Source organism: Cnephaeus nilssonii (assembly GCF_951640355.1).
Source record: "Cnephaeus nilssonii genome assembly, chromosome: 7".
In the NCBI taxonomy this organism is placed as follows: Eukaryota; Metazoa; Chordata; class Mammalia; order Chiroptera; family Vespertilionidae; genus Cnephaeus; species Cnephaeus nilssonii.
In genome coordinates, this window is record NC_137078.1 from 96847308 (window position 1) to 96868736 (window position 21429).

The 21429-nt window shown below is 60.8% G+C and overlaps 1 protein-coding gene across 1 annotated transcript; it reads right to left on the reverse strand.

Moving 5' to 3' along the window:
* Window positions 1-11: 11 nt before the first annotated feature.
* Window positions 12-19023, reverse strand: LOC307103543 (uncharacterized protein C1orf167; the record flags this gene model as incomplete). The annotated part of the gene is given in 20 exon segments (XM_079777887.1): window positions 12-246; window positions 248-402; window positions 772-882; window positions 1145-1391; window positions 1498-1615; window positions 3620-3900; window positions 4487-4900; window positions 5737-5881; window positions 6915-7123; window positions 7876-8030; window positions 8139-8292; window positions 9870-10056; window positions 10276-10312; window positions 10553-10724; window positions 12610-12796; window positions 13246-13361; window positions 14916-15052; window positions 15732-15915; window positions 17013-17736; window positions 18819-19023. Coding segments are annotated over 20 exon segments (4050 nt in total). The 5' UTR covers window positions 18901-19023.
* Window positions 19024-21429: the final 2406 nt, after the last annotated feature.

Here is a 21429-nt window from a genome sequence, read left to right on the forward strand (position 1 = left end):
GCAGTTTATTGTCATTCAAAGCTCCCAAGACCCTTCGGTGGGCTGAGCGCCCTGTGGCCTCCAGTCTGCACTCCCTGGCAGGGGGAGGGGCGCAGTTCCTCCTGGGAAGGCTGGGCTCCATTCTGATTTTCTTTCCGGCAACAAGTCCCAGCTGCAGCGGGCCCCTGCTCCACCTCGAGTCCGCCACACACGGGGTGCCCCCTGGGCTCCATGCCCACCTTACTCTGGGGTCTCGAGCTGCTGGCGGCCCCTCCTCAGGGCCCTGGCTGCCAGATTCTGGTGCCACTTCTCAAAGGCCTGGAACAGGGAGGGGGAGGAGAGGTTCTCCAGCTCCCTCCCGGCCTGTGCTGTTTGTGCCCAGCTCCTTCGGTCCCTTGGGGAATAGAAGTCCCTCCCTCTGCCCTAGGCGGGCGGGCAGCCAACCCTGCCCCCGGCCAAATGCAGAGGCTCAGAATAGAGCTGACCTGTGACCTGGGGAGCTATGCCCAGAGCACACACTGAAAAGGACGGGAAGGGACAACGCCTTTTGCGGCCAAGTGAGGGCAGCTGTGCCGCAGGCCAAGCTTGTTCCCGGTCTGCGTGCCAGGCAGGACCGGGCTGAGCACAGGGCTGCCAGCTACATCAAGGGCTCCAGATCCAAGCTAGTTTCTCTACCCAAACCGACCCTCCCCCGCAAGTGAAGGCGCCCTGGGTGGCCCGCAGGGAGGCCCTGCAGCTCAGAGGCGCTGGTTTTGGAAGGGCCTGCTGGGGGCTGGGCTGCCCCATCTGTACCTGAGAAAGGACCCAGCCCTCAGCTCGTCGCTGTAATCGCCGAGCCACCTGCAGCTGCACGACCCGCCGCCGCCACGTGCGCCAGACCCATCTCAGTTGCCACTGCCTGAGCTGTGGGGACAGGGTGAGGCCCCAAACTGGCTGACTGCTGCCTCGGGCCCTGTGCTCGCCGTGGCCCCCAGCCCCTCTGGGCACCAGGACGAGGGTGCCATCGGAGGGGTATGAACAATGCAGATTCCTGGGCCTGTCCCAGGTTTCAGACTGAGTAGGTCCAAAGGCCGTACTTTGAAAAGACTTCATCTAGGGGTTAGGGTTGAGAATAGCATGAGGGACTGGTGTGGCTGGGGAGGGCCCCTCCCCACTCACCACTCACCAGCGACCTCGCCAGCTCCTCTGCCCCCTGAGCATCCACCCAGCATTGCCATGTCCCTGCCAGGCGCCGGGCCTGCTGGGAGCCCTGGAGCCGGCGGAGCAGTGCCTCAAGGTGCCAGCGTCGCAGGTACTTCCTCCTGGGGAGAGAGGCCCTGTGTGCATCCCGACTGACGGTCAAGAGCATCATGACCCCTTGACGGCCAGGAGAAAGGGCTGAGCCGCGGGCCCGGGCCAGCTCCTCCAGGAGCCTGCGGGGGTGAGCGCTGGCCAGAGAGCCCCAGCCCTGGCCACAGCTCAGGCAAGCCCCTCCGCCCTGCGCCCCCTCCCGCCCCACTTCTCCAGGCAGTTGCTCACCCCAGCCACCTCTTGTGTCCCTGGCCTTCAGAGCTGCAGTCCCCTCCTGGTCCTGGAGGGGGCCGGCCCTGGGCCCTGGGGCCAGGCCACTGCATCCCGAGCTGGGCGGCACTGTCGCCTGGAAAGGGGAATGGAGGCAGAAAAGGCTAACAGGAGGCAGACTCCCCCGTAGCCCACCCCTAGAGGTTGAGCACACGAACAGGGGTGAGCGACAAAAGGGGTTAGTGAAGCGTGTGCCCCAGTCCACCCACGCCTCCAGGCCCCGGGCTGCTGCCAAGGGAAATGACAGGTGGGGCAGGCAGGGCAGATGCACTGTTTCCTGAAAATGGCTGAGACATTGCTGAAGGGGAAATGGATGGTGGACATACAGGTAAATACATACAATGGATTTGCCAAGGAGCTCGGAGCTCATTCCGGGCCCTTAAGGGCCGGTGACGGTCACCCCTGCGCTTTGTACATCGTCCTTCCACAGGGGCAGGTCTCCTTACTCTGAGCCCAGGACGTTTCTCTCCGCTTCCTCTGCCCACCGAGGCTGCGATGTTGTGCGGGGCTGGGCAGCCCGGGCCCCGGGCCCTGTGGCCTGCAGCTGCGGGTCTAAGAACAGCCAGAGAGGAAAACCTGAACCCAATGGGCTGGGCCCCGCTGGCCTGAGGGGATGCCTCTCCCGCCTCTGACCCAATAATGGGGCCTCCTTCTTGTGTGAGCACACGTGGGCTCGCTCATGGGACTGCACATTCTCCCGCGAACCCTGCGGCTCCCGGAGGAGACGGAGAAGGTGCCCAAGCGCAGTATGGGCATCAGCACACACCACTGCCTCTTCCCCTGTCCTCCATGTGGCTGGAGGCGCAGGCAGCGGGGTGGATCAATGATCGCTACCACAGGTGAGAGCTTACCTGCGCCAGGTCCAGCCTGGGAGGCGGGTGTTCCTCTCCCACTTAAAGTTGACGAAGTGAAGTCGCTTGCCTGAGGCCACCCCTCTCAGGAGTGGGCTGACTCAGAGCCTCGGCCCCCAGCTACTGTTCCTCAGACCCCAGGCTCGCTCAGGGGCTCAGTGCCACCAGGAGTTGGGTAACACCCGCTCCTCTGGTTAGGTGAGGGTTGCCTGGGCGTGTGTGTGCATGTGGTAGAAAGGAGGGTCCTGGAATTCAGCACCCCGTTACCATTCCCAGCACTGACTTCTAGCTTCTACCAGCCTCCGTTTCTCCACCGGTAAGTGGGTGCCCGCCTGCCTTTGCTGGCAGGAACGGATGAACGTGTTTATAAACGTACTCTGAAAATAGAATTGTCTGGAGCACAGAACTAGAAATAAAATACCTTGAGCCCCCAGAATCTGCTGTGGCCACGGCCCCACATAGAGGATGTGGATTCTGCAAATAACCAACGCCAGTTCCTTTCCATCCCATTAAAAAACCACGTGGCCTTTCCTCTCAGACTCTCTCAAGTCTGTCAGCTCCTTCCCGGCATTCTGACACCGGATTCCTGGTGCTGCCAGTTCATCTGCAGGGCACTGTGGCCTTGCTGGTAACTCTGGGCTGTGCGTCCCGCAATGACACAGCCCTGGACGCCACACGGCGCCACTTCTGTGCCCGGCTCTCACGGCAGCCTCTTCCCGCCTGCAGGCCCTCAAGCTTTGGCCACCATTTGCTCGTCTCAGAGCTAACTGCTTCTGATTGGAGAACGTCTGGCAGTTGTCTTTGGGCAGAGAGTATCATGAAAGAAAACTTTCTCGTTTATATTTTCTGATTTTTCTGTAATGAGCATGTCTCATTTTTCAATAAGAAAAAGAACGACAAAGAATTGCTACTGTGCCCATATCTCTGTCTTGATGCTACACTGCACCACGACATACATTGACCCTGGGTGCCTAAGAGACTGTGACCCAGCATTCATCTTTGCAGCAGGCCTGAGCTGGGCTGGCACTCAGCAGGTGCCCAGGAGATGTTTGCTGATGGACCGGGGTTGGCTTCCAGAGCCAGGAGGCTGGCTAAGGGCTGGGGAGGGCGGTGTCCACAAACAAGGCTGCTGGCCCTGGGGAAGCATCCAGCCATGCGTGCCACCAGGGGCTGAAACAGCCGATTCTGAAGCCACTGGCCTTCTGGTCATTTTGAACCTCCTATTTTACCTGGGCCCCACCTCACCTGCTTCCATGGGGCTGCAGTGTCCTTAAGCGCCAGGAGGCGCCCTCTGCCGGCCAGCCCATGCCAGTGCGTGAGGTCGGCCCTGGGCCTGGGAAGGGCTGTGCTAGTCTCCTGGGCCTCCATCCGAGGTTCCCGCCACACTCTGAGCAGCTCTGTCCGCCACTGGGTCCGCAGGAGCTGCCTGTGCCCAACCAGCTGGAACTGGGTGAGGGCGACCCGCTGGACACGACCCTGGGCGGCAGATTGGGCCCAGGCCTCTAGGACCCTGGGGGGAAAGGAAGGAGCCCATACCGAGGGCCATCAGCTCCAGGCTTTATGACAGCTTAGGGAGCCTCCCCTCCCAGCCCTGGCCAGTGCCTATGGTAGGGGACCTCCAGGCAAAGCCCCGAGCCCTGCTCCTCCCCTCCCCCCGCTCTGCTGGAGCGAACAGGTTTAATGGGCACAGAGAGCAGCAGAATATCACACAACGGGGACAAGCATCCTGCTCAGAGGAAGGACAGCCCTGCCAGTCACTCTGCCTCCCCTGTCCTCACAAGAACCGGGTTCACGGAGCACCTGCTATGTGGTGTCTGGCCCTGCGCTGGATGTTTACATTCGTTATCTCTAACCTCCTGGCCACCCTGCAGAGCAGTTCTGTTATCTTTCTCTGACCTTTAAGGTCAGACTTGCCCAAGAAGGGTCACACAGCCGGGGAGTGCAGGGCTGGGCTCTGGCCCAGGACGAGCTGCAGTGACCAGGATCGCCTCTCCCTGGCAGCCCCAGCCTCCCAAGCCCTGGCACCAGCCACCAAACACCCTCTCCCCTGCCCCAAACCAACTCCAGGCCCCGCTGGAAGGGCCCTGGGCATCCACCTGGCGCTCAGCTTCCGGGCAGCGTGGGCTCGGCCGCGCCGGTGTAGGCGGGACTCCTGCACCCACAGAGCCCAGCACAGGGCCAGCTGGGTCCGGGCCCGAGCTCTGTCTTCTGCCCGCTGGCCGGCCTCACAGCGCTGGCCCAGGGCCACTCGCCACGCCATGAAGGCCTGCTGGGCGCGGGCCCTCCTCAGCTGCCTGTCCGCCCGGCCCCCCTGCACGTGGCTTCTCCAGAGAGCGATGCAGGCCCGGGCCACGCGATGCTCCCGCACCCGGGCTGCGGCCCCGCGGGCTTCCTGCCACGTGGCAAATGCGGCTCCCAGTGCCCGTCTTCTCAGGCCGGCCCGGAAGGCTCGACACCAGGCCCGGAGCATGCCCGCGTCCCTCGCAGACCCGCACCAGGCCTGGAAATGGCTGCAAAACAGGAGCAGGAAGGCCCCGCTGCTGTCACATTTGGGGCCTTGGGGCGCACACACTCGGGGCGAGGAGGGGGGTGAGGCAGGGTAGATGCTGCCAGGAGTCTGAGGGAGCCCAGCAGCTGTGGTTCAAGTCCCAGATCCCCTGAGACAGCCACCCCTGCCTCCCCTCACAAGCCCGCTCTGGGGCAGGGGGTCAGTGAGGGGAGCACGGTTCCCCACTCTGAGGGGCCTGAAACACGGGCACGGCCCTCAGATGCGAAAGCACGGGGCCAGCGCCCTGCAGCCTGTGTTACTGGCCGGGGGGACACTGAGCAATGGGGAGTTTGTCACTGCCCCGCGGGCATCGCCTGTGCCCTCTGCTCTTCAATGGCATTCATGCACCACGTGCGTGTTTTACTACAGCATCTCTATTTAGGATGCCAGCCCCTCTTTTTGGCCCCTGTGTACAGAGTCCCCCTGTGCTGACCCCCCAAACACGCGGTGCGGGGACACCGATGGTGGTGGATGTCCGAGGAGCTCATCTCTCCATCTCAGCCGTGACCTCTGAACCAAAGGACCCACCCAGCCAGGAGGGCGAGGAGACATGGGATGAGGGGCCTGCCCGCCCCGCCTCCCGCACAAAGCTGGTAATGAAGGCTGGTGGTCACGGCTCTACGGCTCCAGGCTGGGGTCTCCCTCCCCCGCCCCCCCCCCCCCCCCCCCGTCTTTCCCAGGTCCCAGGCCTCCAGCCTGGACTCCCCTAGAGCTGCAGGGGCAACCCAGCCTCCCACCCCCTGGGCTCTCTCCCTGCTCCTCCCGGGGTGGGGATGACCCTCTGCCAGGCCCACCCACCTCTGCAATGCGAGCCGCTCTGGCCTGGCCATCCTGTGTCTCTGATGAGCTGCCGCCTGCTGCCAGCTCTGGAACGCGGCCCTGCGCAGGCCCTGCCGGTGCAGCTGCGCCCACCCCTGGTACCGGTCACGCAGGCTCTGCTGCCCTGTGGCCAGAGGGATGCTGAGGTGGCCCTGGGTGCTCACCCTGGCCTCGCCCCTGGGCCCTGGGTGCTCACCCTGGCCTCGCCCCTGGGCCCTGGGTGCTCACCCTGGCCTCGCCCCTGGACCCTGGGTGCTCACCCTGGCCTCTCCCCGGGTTCTGGGTGCTCACCCTGGCCTCGCCCCTGGGCCCTGGGTGCTCACTCTGGCCTCATCCCCGAGCTCTGGGTGACCGTGGGCCCTGCTTAGCCAGCCCTCTGCCCTCTACCCAAGTGGGAGCAGAGGAGGCCACCCTAGCTGTCTGGGTTGAAATACTTTGGTGACAGGTGTCCTACTGCTGACCAAGCCAACCCAACTCAGGGAGTTGTTTGTTTTTTAAAAAATTTCTTGGTGATGCTTAGGAATCCTGAGAATGTCATGAAAATCTAGATTCCCAGCTTTTCTTTAAACAACGAGGTCTACAGCACTGGGCCAGCCTTCCTGGGCGAGGACAATGGGGCTGGAGAAGCGACTGTCTCCTGTGGACAGACTGAGTTTTCCAGAACAACCCAGTCCCCACCGCCCGCCACATCGGTACGCGGTATCGGTGTGGGGGGACGCCTCTAAAACACCTGGTGACCCCCGTCTCCTGTGCTGGGCTCGGAGGGGGCCATGCCTCCTGGAAGCCAGGTGAGGGTGACAAGGCTGAAGATGAACAAGAGCCCCACTAGGAGCTGGGTCCTGAGCCAAGCCCATCGGTGGGCTGTCTCACAGTCCCCCCACAACCCCCCCCCCCATGAGGTGCTACTGCTGTCACCCCCATTTTACAGGTAAGGAAGCCGAGACTCCGCTTAAGTCGCTTGTTTAAAGTCCACAACAGCCAGGGAATGGAAGTGGGGACATGAACCTGGGACCAGGGTCCACGCCCCCGGGTCCTGGGCGTGCCCTGTGGGGTGCCCCTGTTGGACTCTGTGCTGGAGGATAGGGACGCCCGGGTCTCCCTGGTGGGCCCCGGCCCTCCCTCCTTCACCCTCGGGGCCGTCCCAGTCCCCCACGCACTCTGCCAGGAGCAGCGCCAGAGCTGCAGGGCGTCCCGCATCCGGCCCCGGCCCCGCTCCTGGGCCCACCGCTCTGCCTCCTGCCACTGCACCAGCCGCCGCCGCCACAGGCCCAGCGCGGCCCTGCAGCTCCGATCCCAGGCCCGGCGGGCGGCCAGCTTCCTCTGGGCCCCATGGGCCATTGACCAGTGGCTCCAGCCGAGGAGGACGCTGGGAAAGGAGTGTCCACCCTGAGGGTGGTCACTGCCACTGGGGGCCCGCCCCGCCCACTCTTCCCGCAGCAGCAGGAGGGGCTTGGGGCGACTCTTCTCCCTGAAACCATCTTGGGGGAGAGTCGTTGCTGGGGGCTGGAGGACTGCTCCTTCGAGGGTCACAATGACAGGTGATGGGGACAAGAGGGGACCCCAGACCTCCAATGCCAGGTCTGTACCAACCTCTAGTGCTAAACCTTGCTAGGAATGGAGTGCTTGCTCTGTGCCAGGCACTGTGCTGGGGGGGCATGTGCCCTACCTCCTTGATGCCATTGAAGGGAGTACTATTATTACCCCCCTACAAATGGGGAGATGGAGGCACAGAGAGGTTAAGCAAATTGCCCAAGATCACACAGCCAGTGAGGGATTAGAACCCAGGCAGACTAACTCTTAAGCACGTGCTAGAATGAATGAATGAATGAATGAATGAGCCACAGCTGTGAAATCTCTGAAATCATAGCCCTGATGAGTGCTCCCCACCCCCCACCCCCCCTCCGCATACACCTCTCAGCAGGGCAGGGGCAGGGTAGGAGGGCAGGAGGAGTTGAGAGGATCTGAGACTGGGACATGTGAGGGGTACCCTCTGGGATGAAGACCCCAAGAGGGGGGCTGCTGTGAAGGCCAAGGACAGGGTAGGGAGGGGCCTCAGGAAACAGTAAATTCAGAGAGTAGTGGGGGGCCTGGCTCGCCAGCCTGGGGCAGGGTCCCTACCGCCTCTGAAGGGTGTGCCGGTGCCACCGTGCCGCACCCCGGGACTGCTGAGCCCGCGCCTGCCAGAGCAGAAGGCACCGCGCCTGCTGCCGCCGCCCAGCTGCCCGCAGAAAGCTCAGCCACAGTGTCTCCGGGAGGGCGGGGGCCCTGGACGCCTGGGGGAGGGGATGTGGACGCCTGGGTGTCCGGCCCCTGCCCATCCCCACCCTCTCCTCCCACGTGTCCCCCACCCGCCCTGGCTCATCCCAGCGCCTGCCGCTCACCTTCTCCCGTGGGCTTTGGGGGGTGCTGCCCAGCAGTCCTGAGGCCGAGGTGGTCCTGGCCCTGTCTGACCGGTTGCCTGGTCCCCACACCCTCCAGCGCCACGCCCTCAGGATGCGCCTTAGCATCTGCCGCTGCCCGTCCTGGGAGAAGGAGCTATCGCAAGGGGCAGATGAGTTCCAGGGCCCCAGCCTCATCCCCTAGCCGGAGTGGCTGCTAAGCAGGGGCGACCCCAGCCGGGCCCCTGGAAAGAGCCAAGCTGGAAGGTACTGCCCCGTGCACCCCCCGCCTCCCAAACCAGCCACACACTGGACCGCTGGGCTCTCAGAAACACGGATGCCCGGGGGCCCCCCCCAGCCAGAGATCCCGATCCACTGGCCTGGTGCCGCCCGGGCTTCCTGACTTTTCCTAAGTCCCCAGGGGACGCTCCTGAGCAGCTAAAACCAAGACCCCCGCCCCACCTGTGCGGGTCACCTGGCTGGTCCTTAGGGGTGGGTGGGGGCCATGCAGCGGGCGAGGGATGGGACTGGGCCCAGGTCCAGGGAGCCCAGCCTCAAGAGGCCACAGGCATAACCACACTAGTACTTCTGCTTCCACTCGGTACTGAAGATAGGGCCGCTGAGGCCTGGGGGAAGGCATTTCCTCAAACCCCAAAGAGCAGCAGACCTGGGACCCAAACACTCATCTCGGGCCCGCGGGCACAAAGGTGTGCCCCAGGGGGAGGCCGGCTCTGCCGATGCCCAGAGGCACAGGATGGCTGGGCGTAGAAGGGCTACGTGCTGAGGGGTTGTGGTGAACAGATTCCCTGGAGTTCTAGGGGTGCATTAAAAGAGACTGAGGGTCCGAGTGGACCAATCGGTGTGGGACTGATGGATGCCAGGTGCTTGGCTCTCAAAGACAGAATTCTTAACCCTGCAACCGCTGGCTTACATCCACCTGATGTCCTGTGCGTGCAGGAAGCTGGCTCCTCCCCTCCCCTCCCCTCACACAAAACCATCAGCCTGGGCTCTGAATCCGCCTTCTTGCTCCTGGTTCACAGTGTGACTTAAAGCAAGCTGCTCGGCCCTCTGAGCTTCTGTTTCCCTAGCTCAGTAGTTGGCAAACCCCGGCTCGTGAGCCACATGCGGCTTTTTGGCCCCTTGAGTGTGGCTCTTCCACAAAATACCATGCCAGGTCGAGTCTATTTTGAAGAAGTGGCATTAGAAGAAGTTTAGGTTTAAAATATTTGGCTCTCAAAAGAAATTTCAATCGTTGTACTGTAGATATTTGGCTCTGCTGACTAATGAGTTTGCCGACCACTGCCCTAGCTGTATAATGAGGCACATTGGAACAGGGGGGTAAGACCTCTTTCACGTATTCATTTACAGTATTTATCCCGTGCCCTCCGCAGGCTGGGCCCCTGCGCGGTGCGGGAGACAGATACAATTCCCGCCCCAGGAGGCTCCCGCTGAGCTGGGAGCTGGGGGAGAGGCGATTCTGGATGTTGGAGAGGGAGAGGAGCTGTAGACCAACTTCCCCATCAGGTTCCAGCCACCTCGGAAGGACTCTGTGTCTGTCCCCACAGCTCTCTGCTCAATCACTGTCTCAGTGTCCCTGGGCGACCTCCCCTGCCCCACACCTGCTGGGTACCCCCGTGTGCCAGGCCCCCTGCTGGAGCCCCTGGGAAGAGCACCGCTCATGTGCCCACCCCTGCCCCAGGCCCACGCCCAAGCCACAAGCCCGTGGACACCTACTCAGCCCGCAGGCGCCGGGAGAGCCTCGCCCGCCAGAGCAGCAGCGCCCCGAGGAGGGCCCGTCGTGGGCAGGCTTTCTGCGGGGAGCCCTGGCCTCGCTCCTGGGGCAGCCCCCGGGCCTGGGCCACCCACCTCAGGCCATGGGATACGGCCCCTCCGGGGGCTGAGCTGCCCAGGTCCACGTTCCCTGAGAAGCAAGCGGTCAAGAGACACATCAGCCATGTCCCCCGTGACCTCCCTCTGCCCAAAGTCATTGATGGCTGCTGCCTCAGGCCCTCCCCTAAGACCTCCCCACTCATGGGCACTTCACCCTCTCACACCCCAAAACCTCGCCTCCAGGCACCTCAAAGACCCCATCTTTCCCTGTCGGGCTTTGGTGGGGACAGAGGCCGTGCGTTCCACTCACCGCGGGCGCTGCCCGGGAGCGGGGGCCACATCCCTTCCTGGTGGAGGATGAACACAGTCTCTGGAGAGCTCACGACGGGAACAAGGTCCCGCTAGGGCGCACCCACTCCCGGGACCCCTCCTGGACCCTCCCAGGCCCACCAGGCTGCACCCTGAGAAAGGGCCCAATTCCCTCACCTCCCATTCCAACAATCCACACGTCAACGCGGCCCCCTGCAGAAGGGCCTCAAGGGACTGGGGTGGAGGGAAGAGGAGCCCTCGTGTCCTTGCTCACCCACCTTCTGCCGGCAGAGGGACAGCTGAGTCACCTTTGCCCCGTCCGAAGCCCGGAGCTGCTTCACCCACACCCACTGGTTCAGGCGCATCCTCAGGGCTCCCAGCTGGGGGTCAGTCAGGCGCTCCCGGGGCTGGGCCCCTCTTCCCACCGACCGCTGCCAGGCCCCGAAGCACCTGGGAGAGCCGAGAGCAAGTGCAGGCGCTGGTTGTACAGGCCACACCTCCTGCCTCCTGTCAAGTGCCAGACTCACGACTTCACCTCTCTGGGCCTCAGTCTCTCATCTGTAAAATGGGGCTGCAGGAAGGACCTGACACCATCACCTCTCCGTGCCTGGATGGCCCCCGCAGCCTCCTACCTGGCTGCCCTCACCCACTCTTGGCCCCTCCAGTCAGTTCCTACTCAGTAACCAGAGTGATTTTTAAAAAACCTCAAATCAAATCATTTGATTCTCCTGCTAAAATCCTCCAGTGGCAGCCCTTTGCTCGTATGATAAAATGTCAACTGCTCCCCAAGCCTGCAAGGTGCTCCCCACACCTTTCCAACTTCATCTCAAACCACCCCGGCGCACCCCCCCAATTCCCCCAGCCCCCCACCCCCATACTAACAGGGCTGCAACTTGTCTGCTGTTCTTGGAGTTTTCTGTGCTTTGCTGTCACGGGCCTTTGCACATGCTGTTCCCTCTGCCTGGCGCTCTCACCTGCTCTCCCTCCCCTAGTCAACCATTCATCCTTCACACCTCCGCTGACCTTGGTCGAGGTCAGCTCCCTCTGTTTAAATCAGTGGTTCTCAACCTTTCTAATGCCGCGGCCCTTTAATACAGTTCCTCATGTGGTGGTGACCCCCAACCATAAAATTATTTTCGTTGCTACTTCGTAACTGCAAGTTTGCTACTGTTAATGAATCGTAATGTAAATATCTGTGTTTTCCGATGGTCTTAGGCGACCCTGATAGCGGTTCTCAACGTGTCGTGACCCACAGGTTGAGAACCGCTGCTGTAGGGCCTAAGACCATCGGAAAACACAGATATTTACATTACGATTCATAACGGTAGCAAAATTACAGTTATGAAGTAGCAACGAAAATAATTTTATGGTTGGGGGTCACCACAACATGAGGAACTGTATTAAAGGGTCGCGGCATTAGGAAGGTTGAGAACCACTGGTTTAAATGTTCTCACAGGAAAAGCTCTCAGGCGGATGCAATCAGCAAAACGCAGACCACAGGCGACTATGTGGTTTCTTCAGCAGGTAAACTGCAAGGAAAAAAGAGTTCAGGGGACCCACAGCTCACAAAGACTTGAATGACTTATCGGCCAATTCCAACATGTGGACCTCATTTAGATCCCGATTCAAACAAACTGGAACAAGATGGATGCTTGTAAAACAACGGGAAATTCGAACGCTGAGCAGATCTTTGCTGGGATTAAGGAATTGCTGTTCATTTTTCAGGTGTGAGCATGGCCTTGTGGTCATGCTGTGTAAGAGTCCTGATCTTTCAGAGATGCTACGGAAATAGTTAGGGGTGAAATGGTGTGAGGGTTGGGGTTTGCCTCACGATAATGTGGGGGCGGGGGGGCGTAGTCAGAGTACATCCGAAACAAGCTTTCTCAGGAGGTGATTTTCTCGAAGCTGGGAGATACACAGGTGTATTATCCCATTTTCTTTACTTGTGTGTAAGACAAATGTTCTATAATTTAAACGTTAACAACAAGGAAAAAAACTCATAGATCCATGTTTCTTCCCTTCACAACACTATACTCGGGTGGTGTTCGCACACACCCCTTGTGACCGCTAATTTCCTGTCCGTCCCCCCACCTGGCCAGGGGTTCCACATGGGACAGCCGACAACTGGCACTCAGCTTTACTTGTAACGAACCCCCAGCTCCTGGGTGGTTTCTAGCAGGTCTCAGGCTCTCAGTCAATGGCAGCTGCTTTCATTTCTCTCTCATCTTTCTCTCAAGACAAGGAGGAGGCAGGAACTCAAAGGGCACCTCCCAGCTGCATCCCACCGGCTGCCTCAGGGAAGGGGGTCCCCCTCCCCCCTCCCCCTTCCGCCTACCTGCGGAGCCAGGCTCTCTGATGCTGGGGCACCAAGCGGGGCACCCAGGCTGTATCTGCGGCAGGAGAGCACCAGGCCTGGGGGGGCCTCCCCATGCTCTGAGTCCTCAGCGTGGCCCCGGAGGCCTCTCCCTGGACCCCCTTCTCCTGCCTGGCCCACTCCTCCTGCTGGCACCGCAGGAGGAAGACTGTAAAGGGAGGGGTGGGAGCGGGAGTGAGCAGAGGGGAGGACCAGGGCCAGGAGGGCCACTGACACCTGGGACACCTGTGTGGCCTCCGGCCAGTGGCTCCTCATCTCTGGGCTTGTCCCCCTGTGAGAGGATGATGTCTAAGGGACTTTCCAGGCCTAACGCTCAGGCTTCTGCTGGGCCTGTGCCAGCCTCGGTGGCACACAGATATCACGGTGTGCCTTCGAGCTAGTCACTTAATTTCTCTGTGCCTCAGTCTTCCCATCAGTGAAATGGGCACAATACCTTGCCGAGGTCACCATGAGGCTCAAATGAGATCGTGTCTGGGAAGTTGCCAGAGTAGGTGCTCAAGGAACACTCGTCCACTCAGGACCCCCTGCCCTGCCCTGCGTGGGGACTCAGCCCTGCCCAGCTCCGTCTGCCCCACTTTCCCAGCGCCCACATCTCACCAGCCAGTCGTTGCAGGGCCTGCAGGATCTGGACCCTCCCGTCTCCTCCATCTGGTCTCGGCCCGGAACATGATGGAACTGGCCGGGCTCCTGCCTCCTCCCTCAGGCTCCCTGGACTGAGAGTGAAGTTGCCCAGAGAGAAACTGATGCCCAGGGCCCAGGGAGGGCACATGGTCCAACCTGTCCACCCCAGCCCGGGGCGGATCCTGTGCCCACAGGAGCACAGGGCGCTGAGCCACCTGCTGTTCTCTCCAGGCAGTGCATGTATCCCTGACCACACAAGGGACTTGGGGAGGGGGCTCTGCTTTGGCTTCACTCTCTTCCATACTATTTGGATTTTTCATAACAAACATGTATTAAATGGATACTTTTTAATAATTATTTTAAACACATTTTTAAAATTAAAAAATAAGAACAAAAACAATACATCACAGTAGTGGAAAATTGAGGAAATGAAGAAAAAAATAGCCAACCTAATCTCTTTGTTTCAGAGATAAGCACTATTTGCATTTTATTTTTTTGGAGGTTGGGGTTGCCATCTTAACGGTTTTTTTGTTGTTGTTAATCCTCACCCAAGGATATTTTTAGAGAATAGAAGGGAGGGGGAGAGACAGAGAGAAACATCGATGTGAGAGAGACATATCAATTGGTTGCCTCCCACATGTGCTCTGAGGGGCCATGGAGGAGTCTGCAACCGAGGCAGGTACCCTTGACCGGAATCGAACCTGGGACGGGTCCTCGGGCTTCAGTCCTCGGGCTGACGCTCTATCCACTGAGCCAAATCGGCGAGGGCCATCTTAACCATTTTTAAGTGGATAGTTCAGTAGTATTAAGTCCATTCACATTACTGTGCAACATTTTAGTCTTTTTCCTTCTGGTCTTTTCTTATGCACTGTTTAGGTGCATAGAAAAAATACCTTAGATACTATTTATTCCTTTTTCTTTTTCATTTAACATTGTCATAACCATTTTTCCTACACACAGCCCTAGCTGGTTTGGCTCAGTGGATAGAGCATCGGCCTGCAAACTGAAAGGTCCCAGGTTCGATTCCGGTCAAGGGCACATGCCCGGGTTGCTGGCTTGATCCCCAGTGGGGGACTTGCAGGAGGCAGCCAATCCATGATTCTCTCTCATCATGGATGTTTCTATCTCTCTCTCCCTCTTCCTTCCTCTCTGAAATCAATAAAAAAATATATATTAAAAAAAATTCTACACACATATCCATAAAAATACTTCCAGGAATGGGGATCCTTGGGGAGGGGGATGAAATTTCCAACTATATTGGATGTGTTTTCAAATCAAGCATGCATGACTGTCATGATTGAGAAACAAAAATTAAAGGTATTGAAAAGAAAAATAAAGGAAAAGAGAGTGGGGAGGAAAATTTTAAATCTTCATACATAGCATGCTGAATGGTTGCCAAATAGTCATCACGTAGTTAAATGAGAATTGACTCATGCACTGGGCATTGAGGCTGTTTCAAAGCTTTTACAAGGATAAATAAAGCTGTGATGGACATCTTTCTGCACAAATCTTTGCCCACGTCTGCTGGTTGCATCCGCATTCTCTTGTTGGGGAGAGGAACGGGGCGGGGGGGAGGGAGGGGGACGAGGAGGGAGGCTACCAGCACTGCCCAGCCACACTGACCCACCTGGGGTGTCCCCCCCTACCTGCTTCTCTGGGCGGGGTCCACCACGGGCTTCCTTCCTGAGGGACCTGGGGGCTGGCCTCCCCCAGAGGGCGGGGGGCCTGGGCCAGCCTGGATGTGGGGCTGCCCTTGTTTCTGCTGCTGAGCCAGGTTCCTCCACTGGATCGGGAGGGGAGGGGAAGAGGGACGTTGGCTGCAGCCTCACATGTGCCCTGAGAGGGAGCACCCGGCAGGGCCAGGGCCAGGGGCCAAATACTTCTATCAGCCTCCACAGCCTATGGGCTTAACCACTACACAACCCTGCCTCCTTGGAAAAGCATGAATGAATGGAGACAGGGAGCCCCAGGGGCAGGGCTTTCCTTGGGAGACCGAACTTGGAGCTGGGTCCTCCCACAGCACCCCTTTCCCAAGGAGGGAAGAACACGGGAGAGCCCTCCCCGGCCTGGCCTGCAAACCACTAGTGAAAAACAGCACCTCTTACAGAATGGGGTAGAGGGCAAGCTATGTGCTAGGCAGAGAGCTGAGTCCCTTTATTCATGTAACCTCACAACAGCCCTGAGGAGTATGGTCAATTTTTATCCCATTTTAGACATACAAGACTGAGGCACAGAGAGGTTAGGTAACTTGCCCACAGCCGCACAGCCAGAAAGTGTGAAAGAAAGAAAGGCAGCAGTGGAGGCAGGATAAGAGCTGAGGCAGAGCTGGTGCAGGTGTCGGCTAACAGCCGTGCGCTCTCCTGGGGTCACTCAGAAGGCAGAAGCCGAGCCCCAGAAGAACCTCCTCCCGAGCACACCAGCGTTTCACCACCTCCCCTCCACCCAACCCCGCGGTCCCTGACCTTCTGGAAGCTCTGGGCCAGAAGGGCCCTCCTGTGTCGGCCGCACACCACCTCCAGGTGGGCCTCCCGGAGTCGCAGTGCCTGCGGACCCCTGTGCAGCAGCCGCCAGCGGCCCAGGGCCACCGCCCGCCGCCTCTGCACCAGGCGCTGCCACGCCCTGACACATCTGGACAGCAGCTGCCGGCTGGGGATGGACGGGGCTGGTCAGGGGGTGGGCCTGCCCCTCAGCCCCAGGGCGCAGCAGAAAGGGCTTCCCTCTATTGATGGCTTGGAAATCTCAGACAAGAAAGCGCTGGAGGCGGGAGAATGCCTGGCAGTGACAAATCCCAGGAGCTGCTGTCCGCCCCTTCCCTGGGGGCCCGGAGGCCCCTGTCATCCCCAGCAGGGACAGTGTGCAAGTCCCTCCCCCTTAAGTCCCGTGTGGCTCTGCCATCAGGGCCGATCGCTAACAGGCCCTAGAGTCCGTTCGCCCAGGCGACAGGGAGAGGAGCCGTCCCAGCCCCAGCTGTGGCCTCACCGGGCCCTCTCCGACTCCAGGTTCACAGGATTTCCGGCTTTGTTCTTGGAAAACAAAAGGACAAGGCAGCTCTCAGGCCCGAAGCAAGCAGGACAGACACCCCTGCCCAGCCTGCCCCAAGGCCTCCCTTTCTGACAATCCGGCTACTTGGAGTGAGAATTCCTGGGGGAGGCAGCAGCCCCCTGCAGCCCCCCAAAATCCTGCTCCCAGACTCCTCTGGCCTCTACCTGCAGGACACTAGTGGCTGGACCGAGGCCAGGCTGCAGACCGGAATCAGTCTCTCTTCCTCCCCGCTGCCCTGCTCCCTCGGGCCCTTCTCCCCTCCTTCCTGCCCGGGGAGGGCACCCCAGGCTGCCCTGGAGAACCTGGGGGACCACAGTCTGGCCTCTCTGCTGCCCACCTCTTGAGGGAGCAGGGGGCTCCCCAACTGCCCCCTGCTGTATGCAGGCCTCTTCCCTCGCCTTAGGGGGTAGGCAGGAAGGACCCCCCGCACGGGGTCAAGGAAGCCCCCAGTCAGCACCTCCACAGCGGTCTGCGGTGGCGACGCGGGCTTGCTGCTGGCCTGAGAGCCTGAGAGCCCAGCCTGGACCCCCGGTGTCTCTGGGAGACTCCCGGCTCCCCTGAGACCTCGGGGGTGTCTCTTTCTCTGGTCGCAGAAAGCGAGAACAGGCTGGATGCACTGGGGGCCAGCAGGGCGGGCCTGGCCACCACTGGTCCAGGGCTCCTGCGGCGAAGGGCCTGGCGGTTCCTGGGCCCCCCCACACCTGAGGCAGGATGCCCCCTGCTCCAGGTGCTGCACGGAGGCCAGCAGCCCGGAGGTGGCAGCCTGGGGTGGGGCCCGAGCCGGGCTCTTGACGGGGACAGCCAGGTCGTCCAGGGTGAGGGGTTCCCCCCTGAGCCTGGAGGTCCAGTTCCCGAGGCCACCCCAGGACCTGGGGCCTGGCTGTGTGTGTGTGTGCCCATCAGTGGGGGCATAGCGCAGGGTGGGCCTGAAGCGTGGGCAGGGCGTGTCTGTGGCCAGAAGCCAGGACGGCTTCAGGGTGGAGGATGGTTGAGCCTGTGGCCCTGGGGGTCGGGGGCTTCCCCGGGGCACCCTGTGAGGCCAGAAGCTTTCCTGAGGCTCCGACCCGGGGTGGGGGCTGCCGCGACTTCCACACGTGGCCGGGCCGGCCTCCCGTGCGCTCAGGTTACTCTGCTGGACGGCGGACGCTCGCGCCCCCCACAGCGGGAGGGCTCCCAGGGGCTGGAGGTTGCTCTGCTGCTGGAATCGAGAGTTGATCAGCCGGCCGGTCGTGTCCTTCAGGGCAAGGCCCAGGCGGGGCCTAGGGCTGGCCAGGTTGGTCTGGACTTGGCAGGGCTCCTGGCGAAGGGCTGCCCTCGGCGAGGGAGTGGTGGCAGGCTCTCCTCTCTCAGCCCGGCCCCTGGGCACCCGCTGGCCAGGTCCACTACCCAGGACGACACCCAGGCTCTTTGGGAGTCTCCGTTGCTCTAAAGAGAGTAGAGACAGTCATGCCCTGGGCGGGGCAGGCAGTGTTCAGTGCTCGGGTGGGACGGGTGGGGCGGGTCAGGCCTCAGAGCCGGGAGGGACAGGGTCCCAGGCAGGAGGGAGCCGGGACTGCAGAGGTCTGTGTCAGCGCTGCAGACAACGGGCAGTGCCTGGGGGTCTCGAGTAAGAGCAGTGACATGATCTGACTGTGCTTGGCTGCTTGGAGCAGGGATGGGGCAGGGTCAGAGGCAAGGAGGGCAGAGGGAGGCTGGGGGACAGGGGGCTGTTGAGGGGCAGACAACCAGGTCTGGGGGGGCAGGGAGAGAAGGCAGATTCAGATCCGCTGTGGAGGCTTAGAGGAGCGAAGCAAAGGGGAGAGGGAAGGACAATCCCTGATTTCCAGCTTGAGCAAAGAAGTGATGGGGGGGGGGGGTGGATAGACAGCAGCTGAAGGTGAAAGCAAGACCCAGCATATCAAACAGCTAAAATCTGGGGATCCTGGGGTGGGGCTCAGAGCCCTCCTTCCGATTGCCCCCAGCCCTCACGGCCACTCCACGGAGCTGGGGCTTCCTGGAGCTGGTGCGATGCCTGGGAAGGCAGGCAAGTATATTGTGGGCCATAAAAGTGTGTAGATAGGAACCTCAGAGAGGTTGAGCCACTTGCTCACAGCCACACAGCTAGAACAGAGAAACTGGCACGTGAATCAGAATCTGAATTTGTCCTTGGGCTGCTTCCACCCGTGGCTGCAGCTGCTCTGTGGCCTTCAGGAAGCCCCAGGCACCTGAACTCGGGGGTTCCCAGCCCACCACCCCTGGGACCCACCTACCTGTGGGAGCCCCTTCTCAGCCAGGGCCCAGCCAGGGCCCAGCCAGGACTACTCCGGTCCACCCTCTTCCTGACCTCCCTCCCTGCCTTCCCGACCCTCCCTCGGGCCCCAGGCTGGGGAGGCTGTGTCCTGGCCCAGCTGGCCCATGCGGCTCATCTCGGGAACTGTGGAGGCTCTGGGCGGGCCTGTCTGGGAAAGGAGCTCTGGGCCACGACCTCGAGGGGACCCTGTTCCTGCCACCTCCCAGCCCAGACCCACCACGCCTCTTGCCTGGCCTCAGGGGGGTCGCAGGCCGGGGGGACACGTTCTCCTTCTGGCTGGCGGCAGGTCTCAGCTCCATGGGCTCAGGGCCAAGGCGGGTGGCAGGAGTGTCGCTGCCCCGCACCACAGCCAGCCGCCTCGCCGACCAGACGAGATCTGAGGGACGAGGACGGGGTCCCCTGGCTCCCACCAGGCCGCACCCCAGCCCTGGCCCACAGCCCGCCCTTCACTGGCACCCCTGGCTGCCCTTGGCCCAGCCCCAGCCCCAGCTGTCCTGCTCGGGCCCCCGTGGGTCTCCTCACCCTGCCTCCATGCACCCCCTTTCCATCTCACTTTCTCTTGTCCTCCACGTCCTGCCCAGCCCCAAGGGAGGGCGAGGCTCTCTGTTTCCTGTCTCCACTCCCCATGTCCTCCTCCTCCTCCCTCCTCCCTAACACACTGGTTCCGAGCTCCTGGTGCTCCATGCAGGCAGCCACCCCTCAGTCCAGGAAGATTTCAGCTCCCGGCTCACTGGGACTTTCTTTCCTTTTTTGTGTTTTTTAATCTATTTTTATTGATTTTAGAGAAGAAGGGAGAGGGAAAGAGAGATAGAAACATCAATGATAAGAGAGCATCATCAATTGGCTGCCTCCTGCACACCCCACACTGGGGATCGAGCCCACAACCCGGTCATGTGCCCTGACTGGATTCGAACTGTGACCTCCTGGTTCATAGGTCGATGCTCAGCCACTGAGCCACGCCGGCCGGGCTCACTGACACTTTCTTCACACACCTAAGTTCTCCGTGAGCTCACCATCCACATGGACGATCCCTCCCCACCCTCTTAGACACTCGTTCACACTCCCCCCTGTGCTCAGACCTCTGCCGCCTCTTCTCCCCACACCCCCTCCAGCGGGCCTTCTGCCCCCACCGAACACGGCCATCGGAAGAGAAATGCCACCAGCCCCCCCACCGGCTCCATGGCTACTGCCTCCCCTGCCCCTCCGCCATCCTGTGTGGTCCCCTCCCCAGCCAGACCCTCCCCCAAGCTCTGGGTGCCACTCTGTCTCCCCTCCCAGGGCAGCTCCCAGGGCCATCACCAGCCTCCGAGGTGCCAGGCTCTGAACCAGGAAAAGGAACCGCACTGCCCACGCCCCACAGCTGACTCAGCCACACACCAGGGCACCGAGCCTGGGGGGCGGGACACAGGTCCCCTCCCCCATCGTATACACTTCCCCCTTCTTCACTGACTCACTCCCATCAGCTCTTAAACCACAAGCAAAACCACCAAAAACCCTCCCTCTCCAGCCTCCAGGTCCCAGACCACTTCTCCCCTCCTCATCACACCCAAATCCCAATCCCTCTCCCACCCGCCCCCCCTCCGCTGACCTCCCTGCAATCAGCCACCCCCACCCCAAAGCGGCTTTCCTCCAGGTGACCTCTGAGATGCAGGTCCCTGGCCAGTTCTCAGCAGGACAGTCGTCACTTCCTCCTTGGAGCCCTCCAGGAAGCCACCTCTCGGCTTCTGTCCCTCCTGCTGGCGTCTCTTTCCCAGTCTCCTCTGCTGGTTCCTCTTCTCCTGAGCTCTTAGGGTTGGAGGTGCCAAGGCCTCCTTCCTCCCCTGATGCATGCACCCCAAGTGACCTCAGCTCCAGACAGGTCTAAGGCAGACTCCCATCCCCCCTTCTCCCAGAACGGCAGCTTGGCCTCCTGCTGGCTCAGAGGATAATCCCGGAGCCACCCTGACTTCTTCCCTGGCATCACCTGCAATCCATTAGCTAATCGCATCTGCTCTACCTTCCAAAGATATCCGGAACCCAGCCCCTGCTCACCACCCCCAGCCCCACCTGCCCAGGTCCAGGACCACTGCCTCTTGCGTCCTGACTGGTCTCCCACTCTGCCCTCACCCCACACACCTGCGGCCTACTCCCCACCGAGGCCGGAGCGATCCTGCGACCGTAGATCAGAGCATGTCCTGACTCAACTCAAACAGCCCCGAGGGCTCCCCAACCCACTCCGTCCTCATGAAGGCTTCAAGGCCCTACCCGAGGGCCTTGTAAATACCGTTGGGACACAGCCAGTCTATTGGTCTATGGCTTGTCTATGGCTGCTTTCTCACTGCATGGCGGAGTAACTTCAACAGAGGCCTTGTGGCCCACAAAGCCTAAAACATTTGCTTTCTGGCTTTTAAGAAAGTTTGCATAAGAAGGGGGGTGAAAAGGGAAAGGGGAATAGAGTCGATAACATTGTGGTAAGTTTAGATGGTGACAGATGGCTAACAGAATTAGTGGCGTGACACCCTGTATGGTATAAAAATGCCAGATCACTATATTGTACACCGAAAACCCCTGCCCCAGGTACCTGGCCCCCAGTCACCTCGCCAACCTCATCCCTACCCCTCTTCCCTGGCTCTCTCTGCTCCAAACACCCCAGCCTCCTGGTTGTTCCTCCAAAATGCCCTGCCTGTTCCGACCTCAGGGCCTTTGCGCTTGCTGTTCCCTCGGCCTGGAACTCTTTCCCTCTCTCTCCTTCCAGTTCTGCCTCAAATACCACAGTGAGCTCTTCCCTGACCACTCCTCATTCCCTTTTCTCTTTTCCTCCATGATTCAGCACCGCCCAACAGACCGAA